The following is a 21,480-nucleotide window of genomic DNA, read 5'->3' as shown; positions in this document are numbered from 1 at the left end:
CAGGAGCCAAAACCGTGATGCAAACCAAACCGTGGGTTTTGTGAACCGTCCCACCCGATATATGCACCTAGAACAAACTCATCCCTTGCGGTTTTCATCCATTTCATTTATTGTTTTAAATGCATTTTTTTAAAGACTGAGAGTCCATTGCTTGAATTGTTTTTGGCTGTTCTGTTCAATTATTGTGGATATTTAAAATTGTTCTATTCTAAAAGTTTTTAGTGTTAAGTAGTTTTAGAAATAAAAGTGTATTGATCTTTGAAAAGGTCTACCTGAATTATGCCATTATCACTATTTTAGATGAAATTGGTCTCAGAACGACAATATTACTGTTATTGCAATAATTTCTTGGCCAAATAATCGAGACCAGCGGACCGGTAGGCTGATAGACACCTCCATTCCAAATGCTCCGTGTTTATCTGTGTAACTGCTCTGTGAATAGCGTCATTGATGTATATTTACAACATGTTTGTGAAGCACTGATCGCAGTAGCCAATGTCAGACATATTTGATGAGCGTGTGAGCACAATGGCCAGTCAGAGGTGTTTACGATTTCACTCAACAGCGCTCAAAGCGTCACATTTTTTACATTTACCGATTTGGTATCCCGGTCAGTACTTTTGACAACACTAAATTATAAACTATCAAAACTTTATTTTTTAAGTAATATAATCACAATTTTTCTTCCATGTTTTAATTTTAACAGTATAAAGCTCAGTTTCAAGTTTCATTATAAATTAATATCATACGTCTTCATTTGATTACCAGAAAATACACAATACAGATTTAGTGGGAAATCTTTTCATAGAAATTTAATTTAAAAAAAGTTAATAATAATAATAATAATATGGTTGTTTTTATGAATTCAAGACCAAGGCAGCTCTCGCATAATGTCAATAACAAATCTACAAATTACTTACAGTTTCTTTACAGTTATTGTGTATTTTTTTTACTTACCGATAAAAGGTACCGTTGGGTACCAGTACCGAATTGCAGGTTGCAGTACCGATTAAAATGTGAACGGTGCACAACCCTAGGCCTTAATATCCTTTTTTGCATAATTCAGTAGATTTAATACTTTATTAAAGTAATTCTGCAAAACAAAAATATTATTTATTTATAATAATAATAAACTTTTTTGGCATCCCTTGGCAATTCTTCTCCAAATTGAAAAAACAAGAAATTTTCAGTGAATAAGCAACACATCTGATTTATTAGATGTTATAGGTAAATAACTGGAAGTCTAACAAAAAACATTGTAAAATAATTTCTGCAAAACAGAGTGTATGATTACCACAATTAATTAAAATATGATAAATACCCATTTAAAATATCAGTCAGCACAAAGGACTTTTGCACAGCTAAAATAAATAACTGGAATCGAAAAACAATAGGTGCATCGCATATTTCAATTTTTACAACAAAAAAAATAGCCACTCCCAACTTTACGTCAAAAATGAGACCTGGGAGCAAATATCATTTGAAATCTATGTTACCGCCAGCTATAAACAACTAAAATTTGCTTCACTTTACACCTAATAATAACCACACACTCATTTGTTTGAGATTCATCTTTGCATTATCATTCCTGCCTCTCTGATAACTGTGCATTGTGTGCAAAAATATCTTCAGTGCTATCCACCTTTTTCCACCCCCATGACATTTTGCACAAATTGTGGTGTCCATTAAACTGTAAACAATCAACGTAAGGTTTGCTCTTTGAACGCAATAAGCATTTCCAAAAACTGGGTACATTGAGATGACATTATGCTTCTCACCCTTCAAACATCGAACATTAAAAGGACCTTTAAAAGTGTAAAAGCATCAACAATTTACTACCACAGACCATGAATAACCCCCGATTATTTCTGCAAAACTATTATGGACGTGTTAAATATCACTGTAGTAATATGCCTGCATCATGTAGCACAGTGCCGTAATCAAACATTAATTTCAGTCATTGTGACAGAATAAATATTATATTTACCTGCTTTAGAAACAGGATTAGAAGTGAAAGGGCGAGACAATTACAATTTAAAGCATCCATGTGAAAACAAACCTGGAAAGAGAGACGCGAGGATTTGGGGAGAAAAACGGGAGATTCTTAGTGCATTCCAGTAAATAAATTTGGGATGTTTTCTTTTTTCATACGTTAAAGCGGAATAAAGGGGAAATGAATAATAAAGCAGGAGGAAAAAGAATGCAGCGTGAAGAAAAATTTACAGCCCATACTGTCAAACTGACAGAAGGATTATTTGTAAAGCAAAACCTTATGATTTGAAATTATTTGTTTTTGTATTTTTGAGTGCAACTTCCCCAAACCAGAAGTGCCTCCCATAATCTAAAACACCGCAGGAACGTTTGGAAAAAGGTGGATAGCAAAATCTTCATCAGACAGATTTCTAGCATACAACTTGACTGACCGAAGTGGGAGAATATGGAGCCACCTTGTGATAAAATGGCATGCATTACCAGGTGCGCTCAGTCCGTGTCAATCAAAAACAGTCCGGATAAGCATTCCTTTATGAGACGCAACCATGGCAAACTACACTGACAGCAGATGGCAGAGAGACGGCATATTTCTAGTTACTGCGTTGATTTGGGCCTGTCCTTCAGGTAGCACTTTTGAAGCATCAGGAGGTGGTGGTTAGCTTCACTGCTCTGTGGTGACAGCTGCAAGATAGCAATGCCCTCCGCAAGCAAGAGACGTTAGAAAGACACAGTCCTGAGGACAAAGTTATGCCATTACAGGACTCCAATAATAATTGACAGGTCATCATGACAACAATAGGTTTGTTTAGCGGCACCTGTCCTTTGCATATTTCTCAGATACAGTTGGATTGTGGGCATGCAAATCCTCAGGCCAGTGTTTACATGGATGGAAACACGTTGTAACTCCACATATACAACATACAGAAGACTTCAAGATCACCTTTCTAAATCATACACATTTACAGAATTAATACCGCAAAAATATCCACAACAGAAAAACTATTTTAACTGCCACTCAAGAGTGCGTTTCCCATCAGGGAGACAAAAAAAAGCCTACAGGTTGTTTGTTTAGGCGTATTCGACATTCAGCACTGACAGACGACAAATAAAAAAGATGGTAAAAGGCACTTGAGCAATATACAAGTATGGGTAAGTGCTCAATAGCAGTAAAAATATATACATTTCAGATTTTAGTTCAAACAACTACAGAGTACAGGCATGCATTATTTCCATATAACCCAAAAAGCAAATAAATAAAAGGTATGAACACCTTTCCCACTGAAGTTGTGGCCTCATATCACTAGGGTTTGGTGTGATTTATGTGGCTGACTCTAGTAGCCAGTAAAAGGTTAATGGCGTTCTCCACACAACACACATATGTGTGTCATGTAAATGAAGCCTGCAGACTCTGGGACCATAAGTTTGAAGAAGGAAATTACTATGCTAATCTGCTACATTTTAAAAGTAAATGTCAAAAGAAAATACATTACCCTCACATTTCCAAACAGCCTTGTGGAACTGCTTAAATGTGACATTTCCCCAATCACAGAGGAGAAAGGGAACACCTCATCAACGGTACGCTATGGCAAATGATTAGTACACCATTTCAAGCAATTGATTGTGCCAAGGTGACTCTTAGACAGGCGTCCAATACTATTTTTCATTGTACAAACATGCAGAACTTCTAAAGAAGAAAGGAATGGAAAAGGGAACAAACTAAGAGGAACACTGCAATGAAGAACCAAAAAATAAAGTGGGGAGAAATAGTGAGAAACAAAATCATATTGAAATCATGATCAAAATTATGTTGATAACGATACAGATTTTTACTCTATGGATTAATCTAACAGCCTATCACAAAGCTGAAATAAATGCGACAACAGCCAATCAGTGCACATCGCAGATTTCTGTGTCTCTTTGTGAATGAACAGCACGGTTTCGTCTTAAAAAAAGTTTACATCAATTTGTATTAAATCAAACAAAATCCACAACAACAAAAAAATGTTGGGGGAAAATAAAATGGATTTCATGGGGTCCTAAATTAAAAGGTAGACTCTGTGGAGTTTATAATTATTCTCAAGGTCTAACATATGTGGAAAGCATTTCCTTCCCGATTTATGGTAAATGAATATCACAATAAATATTGATATGGTATATGATATGGAAAAAATATTATGATACAGTGATAATATCTTTGGCAATAATCATCATGCCCTAGGTGAAAGTTAAAATATTTATGGAAGCCCCCACATGCATATGCGCGCATATTTACACATAGTTATACACAAGTCATTTATACACATAGTTCTCTCTTAAAATGTAAAGAGTATAAATGTCAATGTCTGAAGGATATATAGGTGAAATTGAATGATTGAATTGCATCAATAAGATCATGTTTTATTTGACAGACTTCAGTCCTTCAGACATTTATACTCTTTACATTTTAAGAGAGAACTATGTGTATAAATGACTTCAAACTAGGGATGCGAATTATCGACTCATTCGTTAATCGATAGCTGATTGACCTTATCGATCGATTAACTGATAAGCAGCTATTTTCCTAAGAATATAAATTTCTCATGGTATCAATAGTGTCTTTAACATAAAAAGCTAAATATTGCTTATATACTGAATAAAAATGCATTTTATATTCCTCAATTGATGTTTTATCGTAACAGTTGGGTATAGATAATGGCATTTATGTAGTTTAACAAATTATGCACAGAAAATTAAAATACATAAAAATAATTGTGCACTGGCTCACCTGTTGCATGTGAAACATTAAGCAACATAAAATACATTTTAAATAAAAATCTATATGGGTAGGCTCAGCCTACACTATATTAAGCCTACAAATAATAATCTATATGGTAAATTACATGAACTTTAACATTAGCAGCAGCACTTATAATCCCCCTTGGTCAGAGAAAAGTAACAGTATGATAACTAGAACAGGAAACTTTAAATATAGATCTGAACACAACTTAAACCATCCGTCGTCGGAGCCACACTAACTGTGTTTTTAGCTCAGCCTTCTTGTTTTTGTAGCGTGCTTCTAAGTAGGCTTGTTACGATTGTCTTTGTTGCCAGTGTTACCAGTGTTTAGACTCAACAACGGTCACATCATGTGCACAGCGTGACACCGCCCCCACCGTCATTTTGATTTTTCATAGTAATAAAGTAATATAGTTCAGTTAGAGAACAGACAGTACATATAAAAACTGAAGTGTCTGCTTAAAGCATGACCCGAATAAGTGTAGCAACACAAACGCAACAGGAGTCGGATCTCGAGCTGACAGACGATTTGGTTTCAAAGTGAAATGTAAAAAAAGTGAATATTTAAGAGAGTTTGTCAATGTGTGTTGAGTTTTGCATTAATAATAATAGGCTAATGAATCCACAGTTCAAGCAACACACCCCGAATAGGCGTTAATTAAAAACCGAAACTAAAATGAGCATGGCCGTACCAAGTGGGCATTTACTGACGAGCCGTCCTTCACAGTGCACACACTGGCGCTTTTTCAGTTCATGCATATGGAAGCTTAACTTTCATATGAATTCATTGAAAGCACTCGGTTTGGATCTGCTCCGTTATTAATGCCCGGGCGGCTGTGCGCATGTTCCTTTCGGTTAGATAGAATTAGTGATTTAAAAGCCCAGTCAGCGATACCGGTATTGTCATATGTTGATTAACCGGTGGGAAAATTTCCACAGTGTCACATCCCTACTTCCAAGAGTTTGTAGTTTGTAGATCGCTCGAGAAGGGATATTATATCCTGGCTAAATGAAGTGTATTAACTCCTGAAATCAGTACTATCAGTTGTGCTAACTGACATATCTTTTTCAAACATGCCGCAAATAGAGGGAATGTATCGACGTCACTTTCCCGCCGGAACACGCCCCCTCAGCCAGGGCTGGCTGGCAGAAGAGCTGCTGCGTGATTGCAGTTAATAGAGGAAAACGCGAGTATAGAGCAAACAATCATCAGTTTAAACTAAAGTTTGGGCTTGATAGTGTTTCTTACAACTTACCAAAGATTCAGTGATCCATGAATAATGACATGCAGCCAGGAATCATGTTTTCCTGACAATTTTATGACCCTGATTTCGACTGATTTAGAACTCATTCATCACATTTTTCGAGTGAATCCCACATGTGACGTTATATGCGGATGGGTCAGTGACTTTATTGAAGCGTGTATGTGGTAATGTAATTTATAATCACTAAAAGCTGCCACTCATTCAATAAACTTGTTTTTTCAATAAAAAGTATTTGGTGATGTGATCAACATCGCAAATTCATAAAATCTGAATGGCTGTTTAAATTTTAATACTGTTGAGAAACAGAAAGTAGCGCATCTGCTTTATTTATGGGGTTACTGGGGTAACGGCTGCATTTCTGCTCTCTAAATGTGTTGAGCTTGTGCCTCTGACGTAGAATACAGCGGTTTGTTTCCACTCCCGCCCGCCCTCTCCCGCTGACTTTCTCACACCTTTTGAAAAATAAACACACTAAATATTTGTTCAAGTTAACATCCAGAATAACATTATAACATATAATAACTTTAAACACGATTTCGTTTAAATAAGATGAAGTAACCAAACCACACAAACATGACAAAAACATTGGGTAGCCTATGTGTTTTTATTAGTATTATAACATACCACAAAACCGCAACTAGCGGCACCTCGGTTTTTAGGATGCATGTAATGTCTTTACAACAAAGTGTGACATTTTTCTGTAGTTTCTTGCTTAACGTGAGCAGGAAGTGCTTAATGGGCAAACGAGAGCTTGGTTTGACCACAGAGAACTGTGCAGGTATATCGCCATTTATGTCCGTTGTAAACGAACACTTTTGCACATTTATCGCAACTTACGAAGTTTAACCCTTTACCATTTTTTTCAGTGACAATTGAGAATTGTTTCCAGATGTCTGACTTGCCTTGCTTTGCTTTTGTCAAGTAAAAAGCCTCTTTAATTTTCTTCTCAACTTCTTGTGTTGACTCCATTTTCTACAACAGTCCAAATACCGCGGGTCTCCCGCTAAATTTTCTGACTGCCCACTCCTGCCCCCGCAGCAGAGGTAAAACCGCCCGCTCCCGCGAGATTTGCATTGGGTCCCGCGGGAGACCAAACCCAATGCAACCCTCTACTGTGCATTTTAAAAATGAATGGAAAAAAATGGCACATTTAGAAGTACCTACCAATTTTTTCTCTTGAGAATTTATAATTGAAGGTAATTGTCATGCGACTACACATTCATTTATGAAGAATTTACAATTTACTAGACAAGTTCTGCTTCAAGAATCAACGCTGCAACAAACAGTACAGAGTTAGTTACAAACTAACTAACTTACTAGCGTTTACTAAGCCTATACTCTAGAATTCTTGTTCCAATTTCAGTTCTAGCAAATGGCTGGTGCAACCCTACCCAGCACATTAGTACAGATACCAGACTTACATCATCCAAAATTTGCAAAGCAGGCATCCTCCATGACTAGTACTGAAAACCACTGAGTTGGTACATTTTGTGCTGTAAAAACACCCTCACAAATGTGTCAGGGTCAAGAAAAACCAGCATAAGTAAAGAATCAACTACTCATTCAAGCAATGCAGCGACAAGTCCATTTTAAAAGTGTATAGTTTTGCACATCCATACTAAATGTTTGAATCTTAAACGAAAAACATACTTTCAAATCACCAGCCCGGTCTGATACGTCTAGAGCAGAGGTGGGTACTTCCAGTCCTGGAGGGCCACAGTCCTGCAGAGTTTAGCTCCAACCATAATCAAACACACCTAAACCAGCTAATCAATAGTTGCTTCCAAAAACTGGAAAATGCTGCCTACGGAGGACACATTTCAAGGTAGTAACGCTTCAAGGAACATCCAAATCCAATGTTAGCTTCACTTCCGGTCTCCTGAGATACCTTCATCTGATCGATTTTTGAAGGCAGCATAGATGTATCCTTCACTGCCTTTGATATCCCACAATCCTATGCGTTCCCACATTTTAGTTTTTCACTCCTGGTGTCATTTCTAGTGAGAAATAACTACTGTAATTGGTCATCACCAAAGCTTTCTTTATTTTGCTGTAGATCATTAAACTGTTACGCTGCCTCAGAAGTCTGTCTTAACATAGTTTTGTACGGTACCTTTGTGCGCTTACGCTGCCTTACAAGTCTGATAAGGCAGCAAGGCAACAAGTTAGCTGCGTAATTTTTCGGATGCAGCCAATGTTTTCAGGATTACTAGAAGGCCACAGGCAGGTGAGTTTAATCAAGGTTGGAGCTAAACTCTACAGGACAGTGGCCCTCCAGGACTTTAAGTGCCCACCACTGGTCCAGAGTATAGCAGCATGCAAACTGGCATAAAGTGTGATCGTGAAAAGCAAAGAAAGAGTGATGGCAAGAAAGAGAGAGAATATATGTATTGTGCAGAACAGTTTGAGGGCTACATGAGTGCTTTTTGCGTGGGTAAAGCAAGCGTACAAGAGGCCAATTTGTGCAGAGTTTGTTCAACCTAAACACTCCTGAAAAGATAGACAGATCGCTGGTGGCGCATGAAGCATGTCAGAGCGTTTCTCCCGCCGTCCGCTAACATGTGCATGCTCACACACCCACCCACATTCACAAGCGCACAGCTGTCACCGGCAGGCAGCAAAGGATCATTCACAAAAACACCCCCCTCCCGGCTCTGTTTCCCTAAGTATCTGTGACACACACACACACACACACACACACACACACACACACACACACACAGTGAGGCAGCATGTGGAGATTCATTACTCAGCAGTGCAGACAGTGTGCTGTGGCAGCAACAGTTCACTCATTACCCCGCAGGCTACTGAAACCGTGCCCTTCATTCGGAGGATGCTGGGATAGGATTCTCCCTCTTAAACAGAAACGCTTTGCGCTCAGGGCAGTCTGATGGGTCAATGCCACGGTCTGGCCCAAAAAGACTAACCTTAGTGCAAAGGGCATCCAGTTAACATTCAAACAGTCCCATATCCTCCTAGGACCCAGAAAAAAAAAGTTTTTTGAATTTTGTATTTTTTCATGTCATTAGATTGTTTAGAGCATAAGAAACAAAGTGACGGATTATTTTTTTGGAAAATTATATTTTATTCATATTTTATGATATGTCCTCTGTAGTTGACACCAGGACTCAGTTGTTAAAAAAATGTAATGAAATGAAATTGCATGTGTAGGCAAAAACAATGGGATTTATTTTGAATTCACGAATACATTTTTAAGTTTCAGGATTTTTTTAAAACAAACTTTTTTAAAAGATGATTCTGAGCTATGTTATAAAAGATATAACTGAATGCTTTGATATACCATCTTACTTTATGCAATATGTGGGTAAAATGGCCATAGTTGGATTTTCCCATTCAATACAATGTATCGGTATATTGCATCTAATTTGTATATTATTGTGTTCTTGGTGCAACATGTAATGAAAAAAAGAAGTGTAATAAGGGGAGTAATAATTGGCAACATTTATATAATAATATGTAATATTTCATAGGAATATTGATATGTAATTTATTTCCCTATTTACTCGTTGTGTCTCCAAAATACCTGATAAACATGATTTATGTCCCGGTGTCTTCTACAGTGAACATTTAAGAAATCAATGCCCTGTTTTGTAACAAAGAGTCATATTTTGATTAGAAACCCCATAGCATTTTCCTGAGATGTTGATTTATAACAAACAATAAGAAAATTAATCAGATTTAAATTATAATTCAAAAATATTATCATATTTCCATAAGGGTGCTAAACATTAATGTCAGCCATTTTTAAAGACCAAGAAGTTGTTGTTGTCCTGGTGAAACCTCCAACCATTTGGTATCTGTGCAAAGCCCTGAATGTGCTCTATAAAGGACATCCTGACTCAAAACTGTGACGTGTGTGATGTCACAGAAACTCACTAAAATATAATGTCCACTACAGTGGACAAAAGTCTATTACTGGGTCCCAGGAGGATATGCTTAATGGTAAAACAATAGTATCCTTTGGAGAATCTTGGACTATCTTGTATAAATCATTCAGTACCATACATGGATGTCAAAAATACCACTACTTCAGTGCCATGTCGATACTTACATTTTAAAAACATAACAATACCTTTCTGCTTTCTGCAGCGGTAATTCTGGGTCAATCCGGTACCCGCTGATGGCCATACTTTCAAATGCTGCTGTGGGTATTAGGGGTGCCATATCATACCGTTCTCAATAATACCGCTATCAATTTTTACATAATAAAAAAAAAAGTGTCTTATTGCAATATCAATGATATAGTGGCCAAAATGACGTATGCCGCATTTACACACAACACCTGTCTCAGTGTATACACAAAGAGCAGCATATCAGCCTCCGATGACGATTTACAGATTTAGTACCTAAAAAAGGAAAACCTTTTTAAAATGTGGGTTTGACAGGAAATTGTGATGTTGGGAAGAAGAAGAAAAATCTGATCAAAATGTCAAAATAATGAAAAAAGTGAAAGTGATGTAAAATGTACCCAAGTATGGTGTCCCAATCAGAATTTGTGCTCTGCATATCACCCACCCATGTACACACACACAGTGAACAAACAGCAGTGGACATCCATTTTTGCTGTGGCACCGAGGGAGCGATTGGGGCTTAGGTGCCTTGCTCAAGGGCACCTCAGTTGAGGGTAATGAGTGGAAGGAAGTGTTGTTTATTCCCTCCCCTACCTACAGAGACTCGAACCTGCGAAATCCAACTCTCTAACCATTAGGCCACAACTGCCCCAATATGTGCATTCATGTTTAAAGTAAACAATCAGGGTTTTTTCTGCATTGAAAATATTTTGGCAGCCGCACAAAATTATTTTTTCAATTTAAAAAAAAAGCTTAATGGAAACATACATTCATATCACAGGTTGAATTTACAACAAAAAAATTGTACTTTATTTTATTTTAAAATTTTAGCCAATCTTCCCAAATTTTCAGATCAAAATCTTATAACAAACAACCATGATTCACGATCTTAATTGCAATCTACCCAATTGAGAGATGTACTATGGAGAATATCCAGACTGGAACAAGCCTGTGGATGGACTACAATCTATTTCCACAATTAAAAACAGTGTTGCATTAAACAAGCAGTTGTTAAAAGCTAATACAGACATTAAAAGCTAAAAAGTTTAACTTTTAAATAGGGCTGCAACAACTAATCGAGAATATTCGATAAAGAAAATCATCGATAACGATTCTCATTAATCAATTAATCGGCTCTGCTCTCTGTACACAAAGCTTCCACCAGTCGCGGCAAATGACAGCACGGAATAATGCATTTTTCATGGACAAAATGTGCATCTAGGAATAGTGCTTGAGTGGAAAAAGATGCTGGAGCTAATGCGCGTCCTGACAGTCTGCATTAAACTTCAAAATTCACTGAATTAGCGCTGGTGTGCGCATGCGCGTCAAACAGACAGAACGCAGTAGATAGGAACACAATTAATATTCAGTGCAAAAACATTCCTTTGGCACAAATATCTGCTGTTGAACGCTAAATTTAGGATTAAAAGTCAACATGTTATTCAAATATTTTATGAGTGTAGTAACTGTACACAGCTGTAAACACTGACAACAGTGTGTAAGTGAATATAAATGTAAGCAGTTTCTACAGGATAAAGAAATGACAGTAACAGGTACTGTGTTCATAGAGTGTGCGAGTGTAGAGCATTCCTCTTATCTGGTAACACTGAATTGATTTGAATCACAACTATGGTTAATCTGTGGTTACCATTAAATAACTAATAACCTTGTTATCTATTTATAATTATTGTTGTTTTGTTGTTCTGTTCATTGCAAAACCATGGCTAATTTATGTAAACTAAAGGTAGGCTAGATAAGTTGACTGTGTGTGTATTCATAGCACTCAGTTGACACGTTTATTTGAAGGAAAGCATTGTGCAATAGTGTGTTTTGTCAATAAATAAATAAAATAAAATTAGCCTTTTATCCAATTAATCGGAAAAATAAATAGACCAACTAATCGACTATCAAAATAGGTGTTATTTGCAGTCCTTTTAAACACTGCATCGTATTCACTGTACGAATTAAATATACATTGATTCTTACGTTATCTTACTAAAACTACTAAAGTTATTCCGTCAAGAGCAGTGAGTGATTTTGTCTGTCTCTTAACATTACATGATTAGTTCACTTTAAAATCAAAATTTCCTGATAATTAATTAGAAGTAATTAATAGTATTCATTTTTAATGGTGTTCAGGCTCAGAGTGTCATCTATAGAAAATCTGCATGTTTTCCATTTTTGCATTAAAGTAATATTTGCCAAACACAAGACATTTATTCCCTAATTTATGATATATTTTTTTATTTTTTTAAATCAGCTCAAAGAAAATTGTTCATGGCTTCTTCAAGTTATCATTTTATCTTTGAGACACATTTATCTCTCGGATAATTAATATGCCTTGAAACAAACTAAGATGGAAAAATATAAAAGATTACGGTAACAAAATGACAACTGATTAGTTCACTTGACACTCAAAACTAACGTACAGTTCTGGTATTTGTACACAAAAGTCCCACTTTAATATAAGCACAGATATATGCAAGGCTGGTTGCTTTTGAAAATTACACACCATCATCAAATTCAAGCTGCCCATTGCATCATTCATGCAAACCTGCATCCTCAAAACCTTTAACAATCACAATTCATCTGCAATACAACTGGACCACATATAAGAAATTCAAATACACAAATCTATGCAGAAATGTAGTAAACCATGTATAATTTTATACACTCCTGTATAAATCTAACTAGGTCCACAAAGGTTCTGCACGTACAGAACTCCACAGAAAGTCTACCAATCAAGTTTCAACATATTAACATTCATTACATAAATATTAAAAAATATTTATTCAGCTACATACACAAAAGCTGTTCAAATCTTAATCCCAACTCTATACAGTGCGTACTATCAAACTAACAAATTATTTCTGTGCATTCATGAATCTGGGGCTGTAGCTATCGATTCTTTGAGTATTCTACCGATTATTCCACCGATTAATCAGATAATAATTACTTTTTTTCTTTATTAAAGAGCAATACTAAATTAATAAGAGTATGTCATTATCATTATGAATATTAAACAAATAAGATGTCTTTTAGTACTCACTATCAAGCTGATAGAATACCGGTACTGGTAAAGTTTAAAATATATTTTTGTTTAATTCGGTAACAAGCTAGTTATATTTATATGGCAAAGCTAAAAACGGGTAGCATTGATAAAGATTACCCGTCCAGCAGAAATACAGCCATCAAGGAGTCGCTTTTCAGCCCCTTGAAGTTCTCGCCATCGTTGGAAAGCCACGCCAATACTACTCTTGTTTGATTACTTTGTTTATCCAAAGACTTTTTGTGCATTGCCTTTTCTTGTACCGTCTTCCTTTTTTTGCATTGTTTGCCTTTGCTGACTGCAAAACCCGGCACTGTGAATTTCAAATGGTCTTTCTCTGTCATTATTATGCATAACGGGTGCACGCATGTGGTCAGATCCTGTAGCAAAAGCAGTGGTAGCCATGGTAGCGAGAAAGAGTGACAGTCGCCCAAGCCAATCACTTGTTTCGTCCCAGACAAAAATAATGAGCGGTGTTTTTTGCAGATTAAAAAGTCTAGAGTCACTCGATTTTTATACTCTCTTTTTCAGAGTCCTTACCTTTTAATTATGTGTTGACATATAAATAAAGTCTAAACAAATTTGGACAAAAGTGTTTTAGATCATTCTTACCTACCCAACCTTTAACTTTAAAGGGTTACTTCAGCGATTAGCATATGACTTCGTATCAGTAGAAACCCTGGAGTATATTCAAATGATTGTGCTTGGAGCCTTGGATAAAACAACTCTATATCGCGAATCATATAGTTTCCATCAACAATACATATCGTTATGAATATGCGTTGTGAATGTATGCCGCTAATGTGGTCACGATTACCTCAGCTCTCCTCATGAGAGCTCATCAGCTCATGATGTTAAATGTAATCTGACTCCTGCAGTTAGTGCTCAGTGCTGTGACACTCGCGCGGTGACTCAGTCATTATTGGGAATAGACACGTTCAGTATTTAATTGTAGTGTCTTCTCCAACTCAGTTACTGTAATCCAGTAGCGGTGGCTTTGGGAATGGCCTCACAGGGCAGCAAAGCATTCTGGGAATTGTTGTCTTTCATCCCCATGAGACAAATAAATTTGCTGTCTTTTCTCAGTCTAGAAAGCACCAAATTCAAAAATAATTTCCCATTTCTACTACACTAATATTGAAATAAAATATTGGACAGGAAGGTGACGAAGTAAAAATGGGAGGATCAGCTCTTACGTCACCGAATCCGCGGTTAAAAACAAACCATCTTTATTTGCACCAGAAATTCAAATCATCAGTGTAAGCGCAATGTTATCGTCATATTAGCACACTGAAGTAGGTTGCTTTAAAAAAAATCATCTTTGGCGAAATCACGTCGTAAATAACCTAAACCATGTTGACAATCTACACAGCACACGGAGGAGTAACCGCTAATACGTGAACAAACGCGAGAGATGAGTTTGTTTAATTCAGATAAAGTACATTGTACATACCAGTCTGCATTTAGAGCTAATCATTCATTATTGTAACAGCTTGTTGTATTAAGTTAGTATATGTGTGTAGTTAAATGGACTAAAAGCGTCGAGGCAGATGATTTTGCCTCGAGGATTTTTTCAATTCAAGTAACTCAAGGAATCGTTTCAGCCCTAATCTACACTATATCACCTGTTGTTTATCTAAAATGAGAAAATGTCATAGCACCATTCACCAGCACAGATTAGCAGAAAGAATCACCACAAATTAATTCCCATCAAGGTTATGGCATAGCAGATACACTAAAAATTATGTTTCATTGGCTGAGGGCAAGCCTGCAGTCTCCCTCTCATTTACTGAAGCTTTCGCGCCTCGATCGCCCCCCGGTGACCGGTCCCAGTATAGCCGCCCCTCTGTGATTTCTAATGGACGCGAGGCAAACTAAATAATAAAATTACACTTCAAAAAATGTCCCCCAAAGTTAGTTTATGTCACTGAAGGCAGTTATCATCACGATGATTTCATTTCAGGTGTTCGTTTTAAAAATAAGTTTAGTTTGAGTTAGTTATTTGATGCTATAAAAACGGGGGGTGTGACGTCATGATTGACAGCTGAGACTGACGGCTTCTCTGAGTGAAGTTATCACTGAGGCATTAACGGACTTTTTTCGAAATTTTTGGGAGCAGATTAGAGCTTTAGCTTTAATTTCTACATTTCCATAACTGTTTATTTCACACCAACATAATTAATTGTTCTGCATCTGCGAGAGTGTGGGCGGGCTTTTGATATCGCAGCTGTACTTCCTGCTCTACTTCCTGAGCTCTACTGCGCAACTCCGGTCCCGAAATCGCTACTGCGCAGACTCGGTCCCAAGATGTCCGCGCCGTGCAAGGCTGCCTGAAAGCTTCAAATCTGACAAGCGGAAACGGATGATGTCGAGTCGTCCATATTTTTTTACGGTCTATGGCTGAGGGTTATTAAAACACTTCACTTCCACAATGAGAATACACAATCACATCTTGAAGGGGGGGTCTAATGTGGTTTCATGCATTCTGACTTATTTACACTGTTATAGAGTTGGATTCTAATGCCAAACATGGCTAAAACTTCAACAACAACAAAACAAAAACAAAATAGAGTTGGACATATGACCAAGCATTTCTGTGCCAAATATACTCCTTCGGGATTCAAAAAGTTTCAGAAAGTTAATGTTTTTTTTTTCCAAGTACGGCTAGAGATACCCTTTTTCCCTTCCAGATACCGATACCTGGGCTCAGGGTATCGGCCAATATGGAGTACTGATCCGATACCTGTATATACTACTAGCCCCGTATGAATTACTAGAATTATTTTATGGTATGCTTCAGACTTATTCCTTAATAAATCATGAACAAATACATAGAGTGAACTACTGTATTTATTACAGTATTTTTATTGTCTGACATGCATTTGACAGTAATATTTTTATTTTTCTTAAGAGAAGAAGAACTTCAGTTGCAGCAACGAATCTAACATCGCAAACTGAAAAGGTATTTTAGTTTTACAATATAACTGTTTAAAAAACTGCAACAAATAAAGCTAGGAATATTTAAAAAAAAATATATATATTTATCAGAATTTTTTTTCTTTACAACAAAACAAGTGAAAAATAAGCAACCATCGAGGCATTATTGGTAGAGACATATTATTATTGCATAGACAAAGCTAAATCTACTGTAGGCTACAACAGTAACCTAAAATATTCTGTCAATTTCTTCATGTTAAACCAAACTTTTATTTTGACGGGTTGCCGTAAATACCTTTGAATTTCTGTGTTCATGATGACGGTTCTCATGAAGTGACGGTTTATATATACACATCATATTATAGTGACACACGGCAAAGACTACAAAGACAGCGAGCGCCATGCCCACACATCTTCGCCCGTCATCCACAAAGTGTCACAGAATTTGCAGGAGTAATATTTAAATAGTATTTTGCAATTTAATATTCACAGAAACTATAGTATATATTTTCGGCTACAGAGCCCTGCCCTACACGGAAGCGACTGAACGCAGCTACGTACCGAATATACTCGGGAGTCTGTACTACAGAAATGCTGGCATCATCACATTAAAATTTCAGTACCAACTTGGTAACAAAGTACCAGGACTTGTGACATCCCTAATCACTGTTTTACTGGCTGATATACTGTTAAACAGCAGACATACAACTAACGCATTTTCATTTCTTCTTACTGCTCTAACAGTGATTGCTTGTGGCAACACAGCACAACTTCCTGTGTTTGCAATGCATTCTAAGCAGCAAATAAGAACCGTAAAAAGGTTAGACAAAGTTAGCAAAGCTAGTTATAACTATGGGTCTAGTTCAAGAAAATGGTATCAGATCGGTACATGGGTACTTGCCGATACCAATGCCAGATTTGTTGTGGTATCACTAATATTTCTGATTCTAGTATCTGAATCGGAAAAACTAAGCATGGCCCTATATGATGTCATAAAGGGCGGAAGCCGTCGGCAGCGCTGTCATGTCACAATGTCACTAAAGAAGTGTGTTTTTGGTTGTGAGGGATCACCTTGTTAAACTTCTCAAATAACCCAGCGTTAAAGTGGGGGTATAATGCGTTTTTATGCATTCTGACTTATTTACACTGTTAAAAGAGTTGGATTCTCATGCCAAACATGGCCAAAAATTCAAAATAATTATTTGGGCTCATGACACAGTATTTCTGTAACAAAAATACTTTCCGGTTTCTCACAAGTTTTGGAAAGTTTTTTTTTTTTTTTTTTTTTTGAGTATGGCCCTTCATAAAATCATAAAGAGCAGAATTCCTTTCAAGTGCATTTCTCCCTAAAGAGCGAGTCCGCACATCAACCAGAGGGAGAGCAAGATCGCTCCGGTCATCCCGGTAACTCAAGTCGCAAATGATTTTTCAACAGTGTCACCAAAGAGTTGTGTTTTTGGTTGTGAAACATTCAAAAACAAGAATCTAAGCATAAATGTCAGAGGAGGGTTCAAGAAAGGTGTGAAAGACAGAATACACTGTTGATGGTCAGAGGTTGACAATGAGTATAGTATGGTAGTAAAACAGCCGTGACACTTGGCTAACACCTACACTGCTTGTAAACACAGAAACACATTGAGTCTGATCAAGCATGCTACTTTCAATATCGCCTGCACTGGGATCAGTGGCACACTATAAATATGAACGCTTCCCACCTAAAGCTGCCTGAAATTTAAACATTAAGAAACCTGGACTCAGATAAGAAGAATAAACATCCCAGTAACTACAACATGATAGAATACTACATTATTACTAAAAGGGATTCGTATTTTTAATAACACTGCTATTAATGAACGTTTCAGGGCATGCAAAGAAAAATTAATTCTTCTAAATGACATGCATTTCAATGTTAAGTTTCATATCAAAAGAGATTGAGATAGATAATCAAGACTCTTAAATCAACAATTTTGACATAAAGGTGTTACAAACACTCATACTCATTCCAGAATCGCTAAAAAGAATCTCACTCAAATATCAGAACCATTCTGAATATCAGAAAACCTGGATGCAGATGCCAACAGCTCATCATGTAACCTAGTAAACAACATCCATATGATAAACCTATTTATGAAAAGCAAATACCTCTCAGCATTGGACATGTCAGACCACGCAAAACAATGTGCATAACTAAAATGTGCTCTACAATGTACTCATTTTAGCAAAATCCCTTAATCGTTATTGTTAAAAACAAAGCTGATGTGCATGAATGACCGGTTTATGAAATGCTACAAATGAAATATAAGTAATCAAATTCTCCTGTTTTGTGAGGCAAAAGTGACTCAAAATGAGAAGAAAAAAATACAATAAAATCGTATTAATCATTATTTTGCATACATTTAAAACGCGAAAACGCTTTAAATGGCTTTAAAACGCGCCCATGCACACAGTGAGTGTAAGTAGAGCAGCTCGTCGGCGGGGCTCTTTGCTGCATTAGATGCAATTATAAATGGCCAGGCGCAGGAAAAGAGGCAGCCAATCAGATTTGAGCTCGCGTGTCAACCTAAGACCAACTGTCTTCTGCCTTTGACAGAAGGATTTTACCTCCATAATTCAAATCCCAAAGCAAAGCAGCCCGCTGCACTTACTCACATCACTCAGCTTGTTTACACACACGTACGGCCAAAAAACGCCTCAAAACACTCTCAAACGCGACGCGTTTCGATCCAAACCGATCTTAACTGTTAATGCGGCGTTTATGTTCACTTTTACCCTACGGATGGTGATATATTCAAGCTGAAAACATGTTTTTAGCATCTGTTTTTAACTAGAAGTTATGCTGATAGTCTGGAGGATAATAAACGACCTCGAATATCTTAACAGAATAAACCGAACTAACAACCTTCATTCAAAAACGTTAAGAACTTCCCGGACAAAACTATAATCAAATCTTGTGAAGCTGGGCTTACACGAAGCTGGACTTTTTGCTGCATGCACGCAGCGAGCCCTGCCTCAAAAATTAGCATTGCTTCAATTTCCACATGCAAACTCGTGCCCCAATCGGCCCTGTCCGAGCTCCGGACATCTGTCTCACACAACCAGCCCACATCGAGACAACAAGGGACAGAAATACAGTACAAAAAGAGCTGCTTATATGGACTGAGTTTGCTGGAAAAACAGAGGCAGCCATTTTAGAGCAGACTGAAGTTGTGTCCCAAATGTCATACTATACACTATGCACTTACACTATGTACTCAGCCGTCTATTGTATGCATTTATACGGTTATTTTGTCATGCAGTCGAGTCTGAAAGCCCCTCCACCTCCGCTACGCAAGGAAAGCTGCGACCGTTGAGTACATAAACTGTCCAAAGATCCACACTTCGTTGTTTTCGGTTAAATGAGTGCATCATCCGGGTATTTAAAAGGCACTTGTTCTTTTTAGAGTTTTCAGTGTGAACACCATTCGCACTGTTTATAATACAAAAAGGCATACATAGTTCATACGTGCTCGAATTGGAACGCGCCTTGGGGGAAACAATGGCAGACTCTCGTAACGTTACCCGAAACACACAGCGCTAGCCAAGCGAGTTAAGCAAAGTTTACCTGGGTCCTGTTGGGGGTTTGTCCAGTGTTTCCCGGGCTCATGGGAGGAGGGTGATGGCTTCTTTGTTGCCAGGCCGGATGGCCGCCACCGTACTGACTACTGATGTCCCCCGGTACTTTGGCAGCCCCGTCCTGGCCACTGTACTCATTGGCCGGGTAGTTTTGGTAGCTCCTCGTGGAACTGGGAGAGGTGAGAAGCTGGTTCAGCGTTGGGGTGGAAGTGGGCTGTGGGGTTCCCATGTTATACCTCTGGTTGTTGTAGGAAGCAGCAGCAGCAGTAGTAGTAGTTCCTCCTGGTGGCGGTTGCTTGCCTGGCTGCCCCCCGGCCGTCGGCGGCTGGCTGTTTCGCGGGGAATTCATGCCGTAGCCTTGGCCCTGATGGTACGGAGTCCGGTTTGGGAAGGGGCTGTAGTTGTTGAAGTGGTTCGGGTAGCCGTGTTCGTGCGAATTGGGCGGGTATGAGTCCATCACCGCCGGCCCTGCCATGCCAGGGCTTTGTTGTCCGCCATGTTGATGAAAAGGGGCCCGGTTGTAGTGCTGGTTGTAGCTGTATGGAGGTGGGGGGAAAGCGCCAGGGTGGTGGGCAGCCATGCCGGGGTGGTTGTTTCCTTCGGAATCATTCTGGCTATTGTTATTGTTCACCCTGGACGGGTTCCCGTTGCCGTTCTTCATGTCAGGGTCTCCTCCTGCTCCTCCTCCTCCCCCAGCAGCATTTCCCACATCGGCCCCGTCTTGTAGTTCCTTCTGGCCCGGGGATCCGCCGTCGGCACGGGGCTCCTTGCTTTCCTGCTGCTTCTCTCCGAGCACCGACTCGTCCTGCGGCTCCCGCTCCGGCTTTTTGAGTTCGACGGGCGGGCTAGTGTTGAGAGTGGCGACCTGAGCGGCCATGATCTCTCTCTCTCCCTCTCTTTCACCGCGAGTCACTTTGAATATAAATACAACGCTCTTATAAAGACGTGCCCGTGTCCCGTATCATTCCTTCGACTTTCAGACCGAATTCGGTCTTCTCTCCCGAATGCGACTCGAGTATAAAAAGTTTCTTGGAGAATATAAATAAAGGTCCCGGGAATGAATTTAACCGACACAAATGTGTGTGAGTGTGTATGTGGAGGGGGGGCCTCTTACAGAACGAGAGCGCGAGAGAGAAACCGATCAAACCAGCACGAGGCTCCGCGAGACACAGCCATTTTACCGAAGCGCACAGTCACATGCAAAACGCGTCATGGAGCGCTATGCGGATCCGGAGCGAGAGAGAGAAGTGTGTCATCTCAAGGTACTTTCACACAGTTCTGGTTCCAGTTCGTGGAATGAGCACAAAATACGTGTGAGCCTTGGGGTTTTATTGTGAAATAATACATAAAATAACTATTGTATTCATTGTGAGTATTATATTAATCTATGAGAGAGAGAGAGAGAGAGAGAGAGAGAGAGAGAGAGAGAGAGAGAGAGAGTGTGTGTGTGTGTGTGTGTGTGTGCGTGTGCGTGTGTGAAATTGAAACTCATTGCACATCACTTTTTCCTTAATATCACCATAAAATTAAAATTGACTATTTATTATGGAATTTGCAGTTTTATTATTAATTATTTTCTGTGCAAATCTTCGTTTTTATTTTATTTTTTATTTATGTGCCCTCATAATCTTTAACTAAAATAGCAACATATCTTCTCTTCTCTGATGACGTGTTTACTGGCACAAGGGTGAGACAATTCCCCAAGGACAAAATAAAATCCCGCCCTACATTATTTCTCATATATATGTCATAATAGGGA

General features: G+C 38.2%; 1 protein-coding gene across 2 annotated transcripts in view; it reads right to left on the bottom strand.

Moving 5' to 3' along the window:
• arid1ab (AT-rich interactive domain 1Ab) overlaps positions 1 to 20,907 on the bottom strand; it is an 81,270-nt gene extending 60,363 nt beyond the window's left edge. For both annotated transcript variants that reach the window (XM_067426248.1, XM_067426249.1), the window contains exon 1: positions 19,711 to 20,907. In XM_067426248.1, the coding sequence (XP_067282349.1) occupies positions 19,711 to 20,598 (888 nt within the window). In that variant the 5' untranslated portion in view covers positions 20,599 to 20,907. The remainder of the gene's footprint in view (positions 1 to 19,710) is intronic.
• Between the last annotated feature and the right edge of the window lie 573 nt (positions 20,908 to 21,480).

This window comes from Pseudorasbora parva, chromosome 19, assembly GCF_024679245.1.
Source record: "Pseudorasbora parva isolate DD20220531a chromosome 19, ASM2467924v1, whole genome shotgun sequence".
Taxonomy (NCBI): domain Eukaryota; kingdom Metazoa; phylum Chordata; class Actinopteri; order Cypriniformes; family Gobionidae; genus Pseudorasbora; species Pseudorasbora parva.
Note: the sequence above shows the minus strand (reverse complement) of the source record. Positions and strands in the feature narration are given on the sequence as shown.